The sequence below is a fragment of the Pelmatolapia mariae genome, linkage group LG16_19, assembly GCF_036321145.2.
Source record: "Pelmatolapia mariae isolate MD_Pm_ZW linkage group LG16_19, Pm_UMD_F_2, whole genome shotgun sequence".
Classification (NCBI taxonomy): domain Eukaryota; kingdom Metazoa; phylum Chordata; class Actinopteri; order Cichliformes; family Cichlidae; genus Pelmatolapia; species Pelmatolapia mariae.
Genome location: NC_086241.1, coordinates 67,413,308 through 67,431,552, shown reverse-complemented (window position 1 = coordinate 67,431,552; position 18,245 = coordinate 67,413,308). Strand labels below are relative to the sequence as shown.

General features: G+C 46.9%; 1 protein-coding gene across 6 annotated transcripts in view; it reads right to left on the bottom strand.

Moving 5' to 3' along the window:
- Positions 1-1,175: 1,175 nt before the first annotated feature.
- The window catches only part of tiam2a (TIAM Rac1 associated GEF 2a), a 61,684-nt gene continuing 44,614 nt past the window's right edge, over positions 1,176-18,245 (bottom strand). For all 6 annotated transcript variants that reach the window (XM_063497325.1, XM_063497326.1, XM_063497324.1 and 3 more), the window contains exons 16-27: positions 11,424-11,657; positions 10,786-10,854; positions 9,087-9,212; positions 8,043-8,151; positions 6,043-6,222; positions 5,732-5,850; positions 5,258-5,366; positions 4,912-4,970; positions 4,710-4,812; positions 4,408-4,501; positions 3,512-3,666; positions 1,176-3,220 (exon numbers count right to left, since the gene is read on the bottom strand). In XM_063497325.1, the coding sequence (XP_063353395.1) occupies positions 2,517-3,220; positions 3,512-3,666; positions 4,408-4,501; positions 4,710-4,812; positions 4,912-4,970; positions 5,258-5,366; positions 5,732-5,850; positions 6,043-6,222; positions 8,043-8,151; positions 9,087-9,212; positions 10,786-10,854; positions 11,424-11,657 (2,061 nt within the window). In that variant the 3' untranslated portion in view covers positions 1,176-2,516. The remainder of the gene's footprint in view (positions 3,221-3,511; positions 3,667-4,407; positions 4,502-4,709; positions 4,813-4,911; positions 4,971-5,257; positions 5,367-5,731; positions 5,851-6,042; positions 6,223-8,042; positions 8,152-9,086; positions 9,213-10,785; positions 10,855-11,423; positions 11,658-18,245) is intronic.

Genomic DNA, 18,245 nt, shown 5'->3' with positions numbered 1-18,245 from the left:
CTGACTGGAGAGTAGTTTAACATAACTTCACAATATTTCTACCATTGTTGGAGTACAGTCTTCTTACCTCATTATTAAGGCGGAACTCGAGGTCTCTGCAGGATATTTGACATTAGTCATTCATGACGTTATTTTGGTCCACAATCATTTTTAGCACGCTTTCTAAGCCGTTTAAGAGCCTCTCCTAAATCACGCCCAACCAGAACCGTACACCTTGTATCCTTGTTGCTCCATCAGCCACTGAACCAGCCTCATGACGTATTCATGCCCTGGTGATTTGTCACCAACTGTAAATTCCAGTGACTCTTAAGTAATAGAAGAGCACAGCAGGCTTCCTGTTACTCGAGCACCATTGTCCGTGCACATTTACTTGAATGATCGGCTGTGCGCTGGTGCCTCACGCCTGTTTGCTGTATCATTAAAAACTCTTACAGTGAAACACTGCAATGGCCAAAGTGCTAGAAGAATCTTGCAGCGTCCTTTTCCCCTGGTGCTTTTAAAGCAACAGTATGCAATTTTTAAGGAGGAAATGTCAGATTGTCCCCTAACATGCTCCAGTTCATATTTCTGGTGTGACCAATAACCTTTTATTGTGGCTAATATCGGCCAACTCCAGCTAGAGTTTTGCATTTGAAGTCGGTTCAGAGTTTAACACCTTTAGTGTGAAATATTTTCACATAATTATCACTTAGAGGCTCGGTGGCTGTTACACAGCAGGCTTTCCGTCCGCTTTAAGCTGCTGGATTTAATTCCATATTCTCCTCTTGTTTGGCAAAATGTCAGCAAATGTCTCAAAAATGAAGAATCTGTCGAGCTATGCAGTTAGGGGTGCGTGGGGGAAATTAACAAGACGAATGAATTGTGCTTTCGGTGATGCTAAATAATGAGCAAACAAATATTTTCCCAGCACGGAGATTAATTGTCGGTGTGCGTGAAGCCTTTTGCCAAATCTTTCTTCGTGTAGCCGTGGCCCACTTCTGTCAAGTAATTATGTATTCTGAGGAGACACCGTATGCTTCCAACGTCAGGATCATATGACAGCTAATCGGGGACCGTCCATCAAGTCTAGCCCTGGGACTGAGCCTAAGATGAGACGCTTACCTGTCAATGAAAAATAAAGGATATGCAAAACTGAAGTGGCACGCTTTGAAGGGCAGGCTGGAAACACTTTCCCAGATGGTTTTCACAGATATACTTTTATTTATAAAACAGTTCCATCAGAATGGAGCATTCACATTCATTGGTATGCTAGCATTAAAGGCATGGTAAAGTTCAGCTGAGAGGGTAAAGCATGGAGTGGTTTGCCTTTTTTCTAGTACAAACATGTACTTAATGTAATGGCAAACGCTCTTTACAAAAATATCAACTGTGTTACTGCAAGATCCTGTTTCTGTACAGTGTCAAGTATGTATGAGTATACATAAACATATCAAAGATAGAAAAGATTATATATACAGGATACATACAAACATTAAAATCATTGGGTTTTAAACATTATTGCAGTTTAAATCAGTCATCTGAGTAAAAACATGTACATCCCAATGCATGAAATTACAATCTTCAGCGAAACACAACCAAATCCAGTAGGCTGCATTTAAAAATGAAGTGATTAACTCTCAAACTGTTCTCTCTCATTTAAGAGTCGACCAAATCTGTAGCCTGGAGTTCAAGCCTTAACCCAAAGAGGTTAAAATAAACATAATGAAATCCAGAAATAAATTAAAAACAGCAGTAATAACAATACAACCTGTACAGATATTTCAAATATGTAGGCAAACAGTGTACTCTTAGTGCACAAAATACAGCAAAAAAAGGCGTAGTTGTAGTCGGCCTCCTTCCTGAGCCGATGCCTCCTGTTCTCAGGAAGTCTCACTTGACCATTGCAGCTCTTTGGGTGCGTCTGTGATCACCTTTTTCTTCTTCAGTGCCTCCTTTCATATTTGTACTAAAGTGAAATTCGTATTAATCGTATTCTTTTGGTTTCACAGAATCGATACAAAAGCCTGTTGCCTGGCAAGCTTTGCCGAATCACCAGTGTCTGCCTGAGAAACTCATCTCAGTGTCCTGTGGATTTCACCGCCTCTCAACGTTTGGGAGTGACAGACGAGGACATTCTTCCCATTTCTTTGTGAAAAAGGTCAAGAACCGAATAAAAACTGCCAATCAGCAGCAGCTGCGGGGCAAACTTGAATGGAACGCGTCGCACTGATGGTTTGTGGGGAGGAGGCAGAGCCCAGAGAGCTGAGGACGATGCAGAGACACATCAGTGCTTGGCAGATTCATTGCAGTCATTATCACTGGGACAGAAATCACTGCGCTTTGCCTCTCTAGGGGAAGAAAGCCGCTGTCCCAGCCGACGAGCTGCCATCAGAACACATCGTTTGCATCTAACCTTGTGCGGGCGAGTGTGAGACTTAAATCTGTACAGTATTTAAGTTCATGCACAGCTTCGCACTCATCCTCTCGCCTCGGTGGCCACTAACGTTTGACCCAGGTACTGTATGCGTCTGCCCCGTCTATGCTGACACCTGAGAGGAGGCGCCGGTGGCACCGCTCTCAGCTGGGTCATAGAAACAGTCTTCGTTCACTACCGAGGTCAGACTCTGGACGCTGAACTCTCTCTCCAGCAACGTGTTGAGGTCCACGGCTCCACACGGCAGCGCTGCATCCGTCTGGCTGTCCAGTGACCTGCTCTGCTCCTTCATCTTCAACAGGGCTCCCGGGCTCCTCCTGAAACTGCACGGTTTCCTCTTAACGGCGGTGAAGTGGCCTCGCACTAGTTTGGGTTGGATCTCCGGGGTGTCGCCAACACCCTCGGGCTGAACGCAGGGGGCCGGTGCACCTTCTGACGCAGAGTCCTCCGACAGTTTAAGTTGGAGAAACTGAGCTTCAATTGCACTAGTTGGGGAGCTGCTGTCTCCACTGTCCCTCCTCGTCCCCCCCTCGCTAAAGCCGTCGTCGTCCTCGTCGCTCAAAATGTCAGACTCTTTCACAGAGGTGGAGCGGGGTTTAGAGTTGGAGCCGTGTGTCTGAGACCAGTTCTGCTGGACTGGAAAGATGGGCGAGTCAGAGGACACGCGTGCTGCAGGAGCCCCGGACAAACTGTAGGTTCCACTGCTCAGGCTTCCCTCGTCAGAGTCTGGCCCGAGCTTCGGCGCCTCGCCCTGGGTGGAGAGCTCTGCAGGCGGCTGCTTGCACAACCAGGAAGCTCTGGAGGAACCTAGAAACAAAGGTGGAGATGGAAGTCAGAAATTCCACTGTTATCTGAGCTGAACACTTGCAGCATAAGCATTTTATGACCTAAAAAGGAAGATCGTCTGCGAAGCAGTACCGAGCATTAGGCAGCCAAATGACTTCAAATTCCAGTCAGCAAGAATTATTTTTATGAAGAGATATTTTTACAGGAACCTTCCCAGGAAGAAGTGCCTGGTACTAAAAATGAGTGTGGAGTGTTTCATACAACCTAAACTGGATGAAAGATCTCCTCCATAAGAACGCTTCAGAAACCCACCTAGCCTGGCGGAGGAAGGCAGGGTGCTCCGCAGAGGAGCCAGGTGCTCCTTACAGCTCCTCTCCAGCGTGCCCTCGCCCTTCATGTTCCTCCTCACGTTCTCCCTGAGGATGGAGCGGATCACCTTGATGATGCTGACCTTGCTCTCAGGCACACTGAGGAGAAGAAACCAGAGGTATCGCAGTAACGTGAGAACGGGGCATGCTCAGTTTGATTTCACAAGCTAAATATAGATTAAGAAGATTTGTGAAGGGTTCGTTGTGTCCCCGGCGAAATTACTGATGTAATTTATTAGGACTGATCCCGATTTCATAGTATGTAATGAGAATCACCGATTTAGTCACAGGCTCTCTCGCTACAGTTCCCATGTAGACTGTTTGTATGAAATGCTAGAATAACAGCAGACGGGGGCATGGGAGGAAAGCAAACAGCCTAATGGGTCTTTTTAGGGGGGGAGAGAAGAAGTAGCTTTATTTGATTATCTAATATTATGGATAAAATGTTCTATTAATAGAAAACTTAATTAACCATTTCCAGTGGATAGACTATATTCTTTAAGAATTCTGGGTCATTATTAACGTGACAGCTCCTAAAAACCAGAGGTTATCCAAACATCTTTGGACGAGAGGCCGACATTCAAAGTGATCTACAAACTGTCCATTGTAAACATCATGACAGATTGTATAGACTAAACTAGTCTGCAGAGTTTTCCTTTGTGTTGACGACCTGTCAAAATATTTTACTGCTTGTATTTCTTTTGCTGTCTGACTTCGTTTTAGCACCATGTCACGATGCTCCTCTCAGCACTCGCTCCCAGTGTAGCATTAACCTAAAATCTGTGCGTTTTTAGAAATCTCGATTCTGCTGTGATTTCACCTAAAAGTTGAATCTCTGACCTGCTGCACAGCTGGAAGACGGTCTCTGGTCTCCCCTCCACTTCAGACCTGGAGTGAATCAGCTCCCAGATACAGCTGCTCTGCGTACCTGTTCCTAGGAGGGCCGGGAAATAAATGAGAGGCCTTTAATCATGCGGTCCGTGTATGGTTTATGGTTTCAGAGGGAGATAAGAGGGGTGGAAGCTGAATAGAAACGCCAGAAGATGTGTGGGTGTGTGGGTAATATGAAAGGAGAGAGATTTAGTGGATGTACTTTGTGAGTGATTTGTTAGGGATAATTTGGCAGCGTGTCGGCCTCTTACCTGCAGTATTTCCCAATCTGACCTGCAGCGCCGAGAGCGGGATGAGCCAGCGGAACTTGAAGGGGTCCGAATCTCCGTGAGAGAGCGCCGAACGAGGGTTGGCCTGGCATTGCAAGAAAAAAGCAAAATGGGGTAAGAGAGAAAATGTAACGTTTCACACCAAACGCACTCGATGTGGCACGGGAACGTGACACAAACATACCATTTTTTTCTTCAGCTTGTTGTTTTCCCTGTAGACCAGTATCACTGCTTTCTTGAACACTGGTGAGAGAGCGCGAGAGAACACATGAGCGTCTTGGATTTGACTGTGAATGCCTCTTGGGGAAAGCCGACAGAGGGAGCGCAACCACAGAAGCATTTTAAATGCCAGCTTGAAGCCTTAAAGCATATACCAGCGTTACAGCTATGGATATTAAAATTCTGTTCCTGCACACTATTCTGTGCAGCAAACCCAATACAGTTGGTTTATATCGATTCACTTTTTCTACTGCAAACACCCACGAGTGACAATTAAGGGAAACGGTGAAAAATAAAAAGGACCGACTCACCGAACACGGTCATTTCGGGGTCTTTTCTCATGCGTCCCAGCGACGGATGAGGGTTGAGCCAGACCACAGAGGAATGCATGAGAAACTCTCCCATAGAGATCTCTGTGACCTGAGAGAGGCACAAGGGACGGCAGACAGTTAAAGAGAGAGTGGAGGCAGAAGGACGAGCCAGGCGCTAAGCTTTTTACGGCTCGGACTAAGCGTGTCTGTGAATGGAGTTAAACTGCAAACTCGGGTTTGTGCACAGGCTCAAAGCTCATTTTCAGGCAAATTTAAAAACACTGAAAGCATACGTGAACATAGAAAACATGATTTGGCATTCACTTTGACTAAATATTCCATCAATTTGTAAATGTATTCAGTCCCTAGAGGCGCGTGCATCACCTAAACTGCTGCGCTCTGATGTACTGATGGTTAGCTGGGCTGAAGTAATTTAGATCTACAGGAAACTCCACCAAAAATGCACTAATTCACCTCTTTATCGTGGCCAGTCTGCTCGGCAACAAGCTGATCGAACACGGAGCCGTAATCCTCGTAGATCTTCTGCATCTCGTTGATGTGGCTGGCCACCTTCTCCATGGCTTTCAGGGCCTCTGCAGACACAACAGAGTGTTAACGGGACCGAGTCGTGACCATGTGGGTGACTCTGTGTTCACCCTGCACTGGAAAAATGCCAAAGGTTATCACTTAATGTTTCCCAGTGCGACTAACGTGACACCCAAATGCCGAGTGTCAGCACGGCCTGTATTTATAGCACAGCGCTTGATTGCGCGCGGCCTTCCTACCGGTGAGGTGGTAGTGTTCCTCGCTGTCGCCGTCGGTAAGGGAGACCAGCTCCCTCAGCAGCAAGGGGTACTTGAGCACCCTCTGCACTGGTTTAATCAGGTAGGACTCCAGGGTGGAAGAGTGCTGCTTGGTGGGGTTCCTGGCATCGAGGAATTCTTTGAAGGTCTGATCCGTCTTGGCTAAAGGAAAGAAACACTCAGACTTAATCTGGATCTTTTTAAGCCGTCTGTTCTCTTTGCTTCTGGTCTATGTTTCGGACCGTGGCTACGTTATTAAGCTCTAACCTAATAAAGCAAATGTGGGTCAGTGCAGAATCGCGGTGCAATAATGTGTCTCCAGCAGGGGGGAGTGTGGGCTTCTCCTCCACCTGCTACGATCACTGTGGTATCAAAGTGTAAATCTTTGATGCTGTAAGTTGGGGCCGCGTAGTTCACGCTGGGGCCGACCGTGCGTAGCGTGAAACGGCAGGTATAAGACAGAGCGGGCCTTCGGTAAAGGTGCTGACATTTTCCCCGAGCGCTATGCTTCCACAGCGTTACCGAGGGGGGCCATTAAAGTATTAATTATAGCACTGCCAGCCACAGACATGCAGCCACGTCGACGCCTCGCCGAGTAATTGGCAGGCAATTAACGAGTCGACAAATAAACAGAAACTAAGGCAACCCGGGCCCCATGGCGTGGCAGAAGAGGAGGGGGGATGAAGATGACAGAGATGAGTATATAATTACTTAAAGGACTCACAACAGCCGCAGATTTCTGCGATGTGTTGTGGATCAGCTGCTGGGTGTTCTCGGTTTTGCCGAGCCAACAAGAAACTCGCACGCCGTGCACGGCCATGCACGCCGTGCACGCCGTGCCGCCACTTATGTTCTACTCGGCTGTTTTATCTGTACTAAGCAAATATTATGCTTCCTGCTCAAATATCAGTTTGCAGTCGTCAATTGTGAGCAGCACAACCCGTCATTTAAAGCTTTGGCTAAAAGAGCGGGTGCACAAACCCGGTGAATACCTGGCATCTTTTTCCCTTACTCAAACACTTGGAACCATTTTGTGCCAAGCTGGCACCGCCCGCATACTGAAGCACTCAGGAGTAATCACTACGCCAAAATCACAGACGCTTATGGGGGGAAAAGTGGAAAAATTCTACCTAATTCATCTACATATCTGAACAATTGGTTAAAAAAATAATCTGCATCTTCAAAAAATAACAGGAGGCTTTACCTCTGCAGCAAAACATCTTTTTATAGCCTGTTTTTAAGCATCTCATTAACATAATTTGCAAGATCAAATCATTTCGACTGTTCCTAAAACTCTTTCAAGTGTTGCTGGATAACCATCCTCAAGGTACTTTTTAGTGATTTTGTCCCATTTAATCCTATTAAAGATCAGCCCTGCTGCTTCCTTCGAGGAATATCCCACACAGTCCCCCCATCAGCTAAGAAGCCAATCTGCTTACACTTCTCTCTCTCTACTGGGCATTCATCCCAAATAGTGGCGGAAAGGCCAACATCTGAGGAGGCATAAATCAACTTTAAAATTTCTCCAGCGTCACATGCTGTGGGAGAAGCGAGAATTATTGTCACGGTCACACATCTGCTGTTAGAGGACAAGGTTATCCAAAGCCAGAGTATTTATATGTGCATGTATTTGTTTAAACATCATCTGTTTGAGGAGAAAAGGGCAATAATGCTTTGAAAGTGTAGATCACAAACTGAAAGGTGGAGAGCCGTGTGCTCCTTCGTGCGTGGTGCTAAACTGGAGAGGCATCGCTCACCTCGCTTTCATCCACCGTCTCACTCTGGGACATTTACTTTCATACATAATTGATTTGCTTCCCAAAAGAGAAGGCCGAACCTTCAGCCGTGAGCGCCCGAGCTTCCTCTGACGCAACACAGGAGCACGGAAGCTAAATTTAGCAGAGGTGTGGCACCCTTTGGATTAGTTTGTTTTTGCACGCTGTTTCTCGTCACTATGCAGAATATTAAGATGTGTGTTGTACCTCTCTCTAGGACCTTCTGGACCTTAATGTGGTTGGCACAGAAGCCGCTGTAGAGCTTGAAGTGATCGGCGTAGTAGAGGAATGAACCCCCGAGGGAAAACAGCAGCTTCTGTGAAGAGATGGGGAAAAAACACCAGTGTGAACACAAAGCACGAGAGAGGATTAGAGGGTGTGAACATGTGAAGTCACGACTGGATCACCGTGCCCCCTCCCTTCAAAATGCCCCCTCTGTCCTCTTCCTCTCACCCAGCCTTTTCAGTACACTGGCTTTCAGCAGCTCACAATCCGACCAGTGAACCGCCGCCTCGATCGATAGACCTCACACCTCCTCACACCGAGGCCATAAATCAGCCGATGACGCTCCTGTTGCACCACCTCAATTATTTAAAACCCCAACACCTGAAAGATCCCTCTTTTCTCTGTAGCCCGTGAGCGTGTGGATTCGACACCGAATCTTTAGATATTTAACAAACAGCGTGGCGTTTTTATCTTATCTTCAGTGTTGGGGAGTAACAGAATACATGGACCAGCGTTATGCATTTAAAATACAAAATATCAGTAACTGCATTCCGTTACAGTTACCATTTAAAAAGGTTCAGAATACAGTTACTTTGTTGAAATAAATGGATTACATGGTGGTCTTTTCCTGTTTCATATGTTAGGCTATGCTCTCGCTGTTTTTGGTATTTGGTGGAAACCCAAACAAAACGCGCATTAAGAGGCTCTAATGTCTGTGTCTCAATCTCGCGGCCCATGTCACCTCTACTTGCGGCCCGCATAATGTCCACCTGACTGTTACTCATTTATATTAAGATTTTAACATCTAGTTGGTATTGGTATGGCGAGTAACCTTCAGTAATAGTAATAAATCACACAGCATTAGTACATTCATGTAGTTGTAAAAAGCATGATAATATATTAAGTAATCCAAAGTTACTCTCATTGAGTAACGTAACAGAATATGTTACAAATACATTTTGGGGCATGTAATCTGTAATCTGTAGTGGAATACATTTTAAAAGAAACCTTCCCAACACTGCTTACCTTGAACTGCGAGGGGGTCTCCAGCGTGCTAAAGTCAGGTGATGAGGCAATTCTCTCCTCCAAGGTCTGCAGGAAGACCCTCTGGAAGTCCAGCATCTCAGGCAGGCTGCCAAACAGGCTCTCCATCTATGAGGGGGCAAAAGGGAAGTAGAACAATAGTTAGAGGAGAAGGAAGCGGTGCAATACAGGTGACAGGTAAGGATGTATAAAAGAACATCAGAGGGTGAGAGAGTGTGTGGCAACGAGGAAAAACAGACAGGAGAGCCTGTAATTCATAGCAGACAGACCGGCACCCCAGAGTGTTATAACAGCTCCACTCTGATGGCTCCATCTCTGACAGAGGCACTTAGGGACAAGCTACAGCCGCGCACAAATAAAGCACATATAAATGGACACAGTAAACTTCAGCTGTGTAACAAGCACTATCTGACACATCCAGCCAGGGTCGCCACTTCCCTTCATTAAAAGCTCGCGTGCCCTTGTCTGTCCTGTGTCCGCTCACATTCCGGTGTCCAATAATGGCCTTTTAATTTGCCCCGATGCTTAGAGTCCCATCAGCTGCTGTGTCTTGGTAATACTTGGGAGAGATGTGCTACGTTTGAGGTCACAGAGCTGGAAAGTTACGTGCTACAGCAACGATATATGCTGTCGAGTTGTTAAACGGAGAAAAACAGTCCTTCCTTAATGAAGAGTACGTGCAGTGGACAGCAATGCTGTGGCATATTAAGCTGAGGTGGGTTGGCTCTTAAGCCGCCCTTTATTGGTGTGGCCCTCTGAGACGCCGGAAGGTCGGCGGACGAGAATGTTAATTTGTCCTCCAGGCAGTTGGAGCAGTAATGAGGGAGATTTGGCCCGGCAGAGTTCATCGATGGATAATAAAAGCTCCACATATTAGGTGTCCCACACAGAGTTAGCACCTCCTAGGCAGGGGCGGCAAAATCAAACCACATGCAGGTGGTTACATACGGTTAAAATGATTCAAATGCAGTAAGTATACATGTTTTTCATATAAATATAGTCTGTAACTTAATTATTGTCTGTAGCCCACATAATTAAACACTTTAGTTACATAAAACATGTGAGTTTTGATTTTATGTACTGTATAGCCTGTATAATAAATAAATAAGTATAAAATCCAGAAAGCTACACAACATGGGGCGGTTCATTTACAAACACGTCTAATTTAACTTTCACTGTTTTTTGTTTGAAAGAAAATCACATTGTTACGTGCTTAAATTACACAAAATGTCAGAAAGCTGCACTGTCATGAACAAAAATGTAAACCTAATTTTTCATGATTTGTTGGATTAACCCTGTGAGGTCCAAAATATAACCGGCCAACAACCTACACACCTTTGGTGCTGAGGATCGCAAGTTCGATTCCCACCTGAGGTGTCTGTATCCAGTAAGGGTCCAAAGGCTAGACCCCGCATGCTAACCGAGCCTACAGCAGATTAGGCTGAGTGAGAGTAGGTAGGTATAACATAAATGCCACGGCAAGGGGGAGCCAGGACGCCAGGACAGGGGAGAGACATCACCCCCACCCGATCGGGTACCAAGTGCGATAGGAGAAGGATAGTTGAGTGTGATAGGAGATAGGCCTATCTTGGTAACCGGCTACAGGTTGCCAAGACGTGAAGTACCCAGAACTTCATGTCTATTTTTATTCAGTTAAATAACAGACTGATTCTCCACCTACCTCATCCAGTGTGAGGAAGGTTTCGTTCTGTAGAGGTTTCAAGTAGATCTCAAACAAACAGGTCAGGTCCTGAAACACAAGTAAAAATGCCCAAAAGGTCAGAGGCAAGAAATAAAACTAGACTTAACCTTTGAACCCGTTTTATCGCCTCCTGTTTCCTTTCTTTATAACCACCTAATTCCCCCACCATCCCCCATTCAGCTTCACCCTCTCCTTAAATGTTGCAGGAGCTTGCCTTGCTATCAGTGGGGATGTACTCATTAAGTTGATATATGGGCTTTCACCTCCTCCCCTCCCCTAGTTACACCGGCCGGTGGTGCATGGATATGGGTGAAGATGCCTAAATCAGGCCACACTTTGAAGACAATCCTCTCCCTCAATTGCAGGCTGAAGAGGAGGCGTGTGTGGGGGGAGGGGACTAAATGAAAAATGGTAGGGGTAAAAAAAGGTTATAAAATGACTGGACTTGAATAAGGCCAGACAGGCTGAGCGAGGCCGTCACTACTCAAGTTACAGCTAACAAACTCTTCTGAATGCTTGTTTTATTGCTCCCGGTCTCTCTTGTTCATCATCTATTATAGTAAATCATGATGTGAAGTTTAATATTCTAACATTATCCCAGTCTTTGCTGGTCTCACCTTCACGTAGGACTTCTCCGTGTCCACCAGCTCCTGGATGACCTTGCGTAACCTCTCTGTGGCCGTCATATGCTTGGGGCAGGGTCTGAGCAGGGTGGCGTCTCCCGTAGGGCTCGAGCCCAAATCCCCTCCCTGCCTCACCGAGGGTTCCCTGCCGTGATCCATCAGACCCCCGCTGCCCGAGCCTGACCCTTCCTGGAAGGAGTGGTAGAGAGTGCACACTGTGTCCACGCTCTGTAGGGGGCGACAGAGAGAGAAGGTGGTGTATGTAGGTTAGGCAGCTCAGGATTATTATAGTCAGCTGGATAAAATAAGAAGATATTGCACTGTATGATGACACGCACGGGCCTGAATACAAACTCTCACGGATCCATTAAAAGATCCCTCATTTAACCATCCACAGCTAATGACTGTGTAAAATAACCACGTGGATCACCCCACCCTGCGCTTGGTCAACGATCCCCCTGGGTACAGTAAGAGTGTTACTGAGATTTAGTTATGTACTCTGTGCTAATTGGCTTTGCATCAAAGACTTTACAGAATTAGCAACTGGATATCCCAGCAGATAGCATTACAGCACATTTCATTATTCTCCATAATCCATAATAGACAGTTATGCAGCTTTGTGTCACGTCGATTACAGACAGTCTGACATGGCAAGAAATCCCAAGTGGTCGTATATTAGTGTGAAATACTTGGTGTTTGATGAAGAGGAAGTCTCCACCTTCCACACATAAATGCGTCATTTCTTCTAGCTTACACTTTTGATGGGTGGAACCCCATGAAGAACTTAGCGTCACAGCATTTACAAAAATATTCTACAGAAGCAGATCGCTCGCATCCCATTTTAGTGGACTGTACCGCCTGGGGTGGGAAACTTAACATCAGCCGTCGGCAGCACACTGTGAAGTTTTGCCTGTGGCAGGTAAGACTTTCAGAGCAATCGTGTCAGAAAGTGAACTATTAGGAGCTGCTCTGTTCTACGGAAACAAGAAGCAAAAGGGGAAAAAAACCTCTCTGTTGTTTCCAACTTACACCATTGTTGCAATGTTTGGGTTGCAGTTAGCAAGCACTGCAACACATGCAAACTATGCTCAAGTAATCAAAATCCTACCTACTAATTTCTTACCTGACAGGCGTGTCAAGCAAAACACTTCAACTGCAGCAAGCTTTGCTGGACTTTGACCCGCCAGCTATCAATTACCTTTGACGCTTGTGCTAAAAATGACCTCATGATGCCCAGACCCCCTCATTCCAAGTGAATGGCATGATGTAGCATTGTAATCTGTGGCCAGTCACGAAAAATCAGCAGAAGCTGATAAATGCCAGTAATAGCAGGTTCCAGTCCGCTGCACAGCAACACAGCGCGGCGGGACAGCCAAGACGCCAAACAAAACAGCTGCTCAGCACTCTCTGACTCCACGTGCATGTGCTGCTATTTAAAATATTGCATGAGCAAGCAGTCAGTCGCAGCTCCCTCTCAAAACTGTGCAGTAACAGACGTGGATCGATAAAACCTTCATTTTGTCACTACAGAACCGATACGCTGCCAGGAAGTGTGTGAGAGCTCGCCCGAGTCACGCATCTTCTCACAGTGTGTGTGAAGTACGACCCGTAACCCCCCAGCACCACCTCCGCCCATTCCCAGGGAGACCGCAGACAATAAAGTCTTCCATTAATAAGCTTGCGACTCATCAGCTAGCTCATTATAGCATGGGCACTCCAGAGACGGCCCTCCAATACTCCAGCAAAGACTGTGTGTGTGTGTGTGTGTGTGTGTGTGTGTGTGTGTGTGTGTGTGTGTGTGTGTGCGCGCGCGTGTGTGTGCGTGTAAAGACTGAAAGAGAGAGAAGAAAAAGGGAAGGGGGAAAAATTCCTCTCCATGCCCTTTATGTATGTCTGGGCTAAGCCTCTTTCAAGTGATCCACCTCCCACTGTAGCTCCACTCTGGAGGTCTTTGAATGTGGGCTGATAATTATGAGGGGACTTGAAGTCTCCCTGTGCTCTGATGTAGGGACTAATGTTCCTAGTGGAGAGCACAAGATGCACTCTCATGCTGCAGACATACCTGTATAAATGTTTGCAGTGAGAACCCGCAGCAACGCAGCAGTGATGCTGCTCACAAACAGCATTTTTCTTTAGCTAAAGCTAACATCATGTCATATTGAGCGTGTTTGAGGTGACAGGAAACATTTAATGCGACTGTGTCAGCTTTCATTTAGCATTTAAATGCTTTCAAATCTGAAGCGATTCAAAGAAACACGAGGATATTGGAACATAAGTAGAGCTGTTGACACAGGCTATCCCTTTAAAGATCATAAAATCCACCTCCAGCACTGATGCTGCTGCCACACACACACACACACACACACACACACACACACACACACACACACACACACACACACACACAGCACCAGTCAGCCTTCATTCACTGATACACGCTTTGGGAGAACTCCATAATGCACCGTGGAGGCAGACGGTGGGGGGTGGGGGGCTGCCTGAAGGAAACACAAAGGTTGAAGGATATCAGCACGACATATTCATCAAACAGCCCGCTGGTATCTCCAGACAGGAGAGAGCATCCTTGTGGAGACAGATAACTGCGTTTTATTTCAGCTCTGGCACCCAAAGGTGAGGTTTGCCCAGGTCTTTAGAGACCTCCATTCAAGTGCCGACTTAATTCTCGTCACACACACACAAACGAGATGATGGAGGAGCCGGATGGGGTGGGGGGAGGAGGGGGAAACACTTTCAGCTCTCATACAGATCGCTTAGTAAGATTTTCATCAACACTAATGACGGACGCCCGCACCGGAGCGTGACGAGAGAAGGAAAGCTGGTGGGTGGACACCACGCAGTCATGACTCAGGAAATGCATTCGCCTCACAACAATCCCACCGACACAGCCTGACAGCTAGCCCAAATAACCAATTAAGAGCTGAGGACGTGAACCAGCAGAGGCGGGAGAAAAGCCCGGGAGCGCCACGGAAAACAAGCGGATCTGACAGCGCTGCTGTGAATTCCTGATCAGGTTTTCTTGCTGACAGGTGTCAGCCGGGGATAGTGTTTCGACTTCTGCTCAAACCAATTTGGAGAAGAAGAATTCTTATTTTGTCTGTGACGCATTTCGAGCTGCATTTCTTTTTATTTCCGTTCGTCTGCCAGCTGTCCGTTTCCTAGATCTCCAAAATCAAAGCCAGAGATTTTAATTCCAACGTCAAGTCAAATAAAAACACTTCACTGTCAATCCAAACATCCCAAAACACAACATTCAAGCACAACCTACACCTAGCTTCCTTCTCCAGTGAAGCCAGACTACATCTGTTTAAATGTTTAATCCTGATGGCTCTAAAATCTCTTACTGAAGCTCATATTTTAAGGTTTAAACATCCACTACCTCTCCCAGTCTGCGAGTCACCATGACGAGCAGTCTGTAGAGCAGCCTCCATGCTGCCGTGGCCTGCTGTTGGGTCCTGCGGGCGAGCGAGCAGCTCTTTCTGCGTAGCCGGCCTCCTCTGGACGTTGGCATAACAGCTCGGAGAGAGTGAGCTCTGAAGTTAACTTGACCTGCGTCGATTCTTTTTTTAATTCCCTCTGATGATCAGTCAAATACCCTCATCAACTTTCCTCCTCCTCCTCCTTCTTCTTCTTCTGTGGTTTCTCTTTAGCTCGCCGTTGCCCGTCTCTCCATCAGGCCCAAGTCAGAACCCTCAGACTTGAGTGCACCTCTGCCTCTGGGGCGGAGTGGCCACTGGTCTGTGAGCGTAGGCAGAGAAAAAGTGCTTGCTGCCTGCTTGTTTTGCATATCAGTCCGTAGCGGACAGTCTGGCCACTTGGCCTGTGGGGGAATTTCTCCTCCAGCAGCTATTACTCTCTGTCGCCGCGTATCAGCGTTGCTCTTCCGATGTCTCTACCGCCACAGTCTGCCATCCATCCTACTTCCTTTTGTCCGTTTGCCTCCAGATACGCCTCCTTCCTCCTCCCTCTTCCTCCGCTTCTTCCTCTCCTGTTCGGCTCCAGGTGACCTCGCTGGTGTGATTTCCAGAGAGCTGAATTGAGAGGCTGGGGGCTGTATCTGGGTCCAGCCTCTCAATAGCGACAGTACAATGCAGACTGTTCTGGCTTGTTACCTCCACACACACAGGAATGGCTGACTCAAAACTGGGAGGCTCTGAGCCGGTGGGGGTAACAGTGCAGGAATGTTAACTATGGCCTCGTACAAGAATAAAACATGACATGTATCGCTCGCTCCCGGGCTACTTCATGTGGACAGAAATAAACAGATGCTGGCTCTTTAGATGCTTTTAACAACAAACTATAATGGAACCATTTTTCTCGCCTCACTCGGGTAAATAAATGTAAGGGATTACAATTAGGAAGGTTAGTTACTTGTCCTATAGCTTCCTGCTACTGTTCTTTTACTTCTACTTGCATTGCACCTTCCTGCCTGGTTGTAAAATGCTGTGTAAATGCAGTACAGACGTGTAAGACACCAAACTGCATCTAACACTGCAGACCTGCTGTTGCGTTTCAAGTTCTGCCAGTAGGTGTGTGGCATCACAATCAGTTCTCAGGTCCTCAATGTTTTTTTAGTAAACGTGACATGAACGTCTCATTTTGACTCACGGTGGCGGCGCGCAGCAGGAGGGGAACGGTGGAGGAGAAAGGGAACGGCATCTGACAAAAGTTCGCAGCCCGATGCAAACCAAGGCTGTGGCGCTTCCTCTTTCGCAGCTTAACCCCCAGCTGTTGCCCATTGGGCAAGTTTGTCTGCAAAGCCTTCACACCAAACTTCCCATTTTTTTTAAGCAGGCAATCATCATCAGCTAGAGCAGAGCTTCTAAATACAGCTAATCACCTGCTTTCAGTCCTCTTGTCTTATATATTTGCACCAGACTCAGTGAATGAATAATAACAGACGTCTTCCTGCCAAGTCCAGGTGTGAGCAGGAGCATCCTCAGCTTTGGCATATCGAGACTAAATTTTACAAACTGCACCAAATGAGATGAAGTTCTGTTTAAATTTGGACTCTTCCACATGTGCCAGACTCCTCTCACCCTGCGGTCATCCGTCTACGTCCTCAGTTTCCTTAAAGAGTGTTTTCAGTTCGTGTGCACATCCACATGCACATACAATATTTTTATATTGAGTAAGCTAGTAAAGCATGCCGCTGCATATAATTAAGTCTCACTTGAGTCACATTCAGCCCTTATTTTCTCCAAGTCTGGGCAAAAACACTTGGAGAAAACAAAAGAAAAAGAAAACACAGCTGAGCTCTGTCAGAGTGGGAGGATGCAAGATAAACACTAAACAGCATCTCTATCTCCCTTTTAATGCTCCGATGGAGTCATTATGTACAGAGCTCGGTCTGCCTTGCAGATGAAACGTTGCTCAAATCAAAGGAGAAGCCTCGCGCTTTACCGACGGAGGAGCCCCATCTTTGCAGGAATAAACAAACAAATGTGGGGAGGGAGGAGATAAGGAGGAGGGCATGAAAAACAGGCGTGTCCCCGGGGCTGGCGTCAACCATCCTTCAAAAGAAACGGCCTTGTCATGACGCCGTGAGGCCGAGAAAGAGAGCGCGCGAGAGAAAGAGCGGAGGCCTGTGGCCGGTGGGCAGGCCGGTGATTCATTTGCCGTGTTAGTGGGCTATAGTGCCACCATGCCATCTTCTTTTCAAAGCTCAATAAAAGAAGACGCGCACTCATAAATCAAACAGAGCAGAGGGGAGGAGAGAGAAATACGAGCGGGGAGGGCCGGCCCCGTCGCGCTCCGCTCGAGCCCATTTACGCCTTTTATTATTCATCCTAAACAAATATTATTCCGCCAAGTCTCCGAGGACTTTGTGAGAGGAGTGTGTTTTAATAATGAAGCCAGCTTCACATTAAAACACCCGTTCTCCTCAGCCCCCGAGGCTATTCACATGCACTCCACTGCATTAAAGCCAGAAGACAAAGTAATGCCACGACTCTATGCTGTTCCCTCTCAAAGGGATGCCCACAACTAAATAAAAGGTTAAGTGGCGATGCTTGTTGCTGATGTTAAACACCTCTCGATGACAAATAATTCACAGTAATGGCAAACGTCATTCTCTAGACCGCATCCGACCCAGAAAAGACTCTGTGTGAATCGGAAGCAAAGGATCCACGATACAGCAACAAAGACAGCAACTACTTATTAACAAGTACACTGCCCAGATAATATCATAACGTTAATGCTGGGAAGACACTATCCCAGTGTATCCCAACACTATGACTCTTTACCTTCTTCCACCTGCCGTCACCACGAGCCTAAAACCGAGCTGCAAGCACACGTTGTTTCATTACTGCTAAAAGCCTCTGACAGTAAAACTGCTCCATGCTTGCATTTGTTAGATTATTTTTACTGCACACAGAGGGATGTGGGCTGGTTGTGTGAAACTTTGCAGCTTAAAGTGTGAAGAGTCTGTACTATCAGCCGTCCCAGCCCCACACAGAAAACCACGAGCCCATCCGCCCACAGTTACCGGCTGTTTGTCTTCTTTGGAGTCTCTCTGGCAGGACAAGCAGGCGGTCAGGTCCTGGACCACGCAGGACAGCTTGTCTTTCAGGAGCCGTCCCAGCCTGAGAAGCGCAGATCCTAAGAACGGGGATTTTTCCTCGGCTTTGCAGCCAAACGGCCAGAACCAGCAGCAGCACATGGCTGCGACTGCGCCCAGGGCCTGGACCAGCGACCGGCCCCTCTGAAGCAGCTCAAATAAGATGGTGAGGCAGAGACATGGCCGGGGATCCTCATCCTTTTCTGCTAATGCCATGGCCACGCTGGGTCATTGTGTATCGG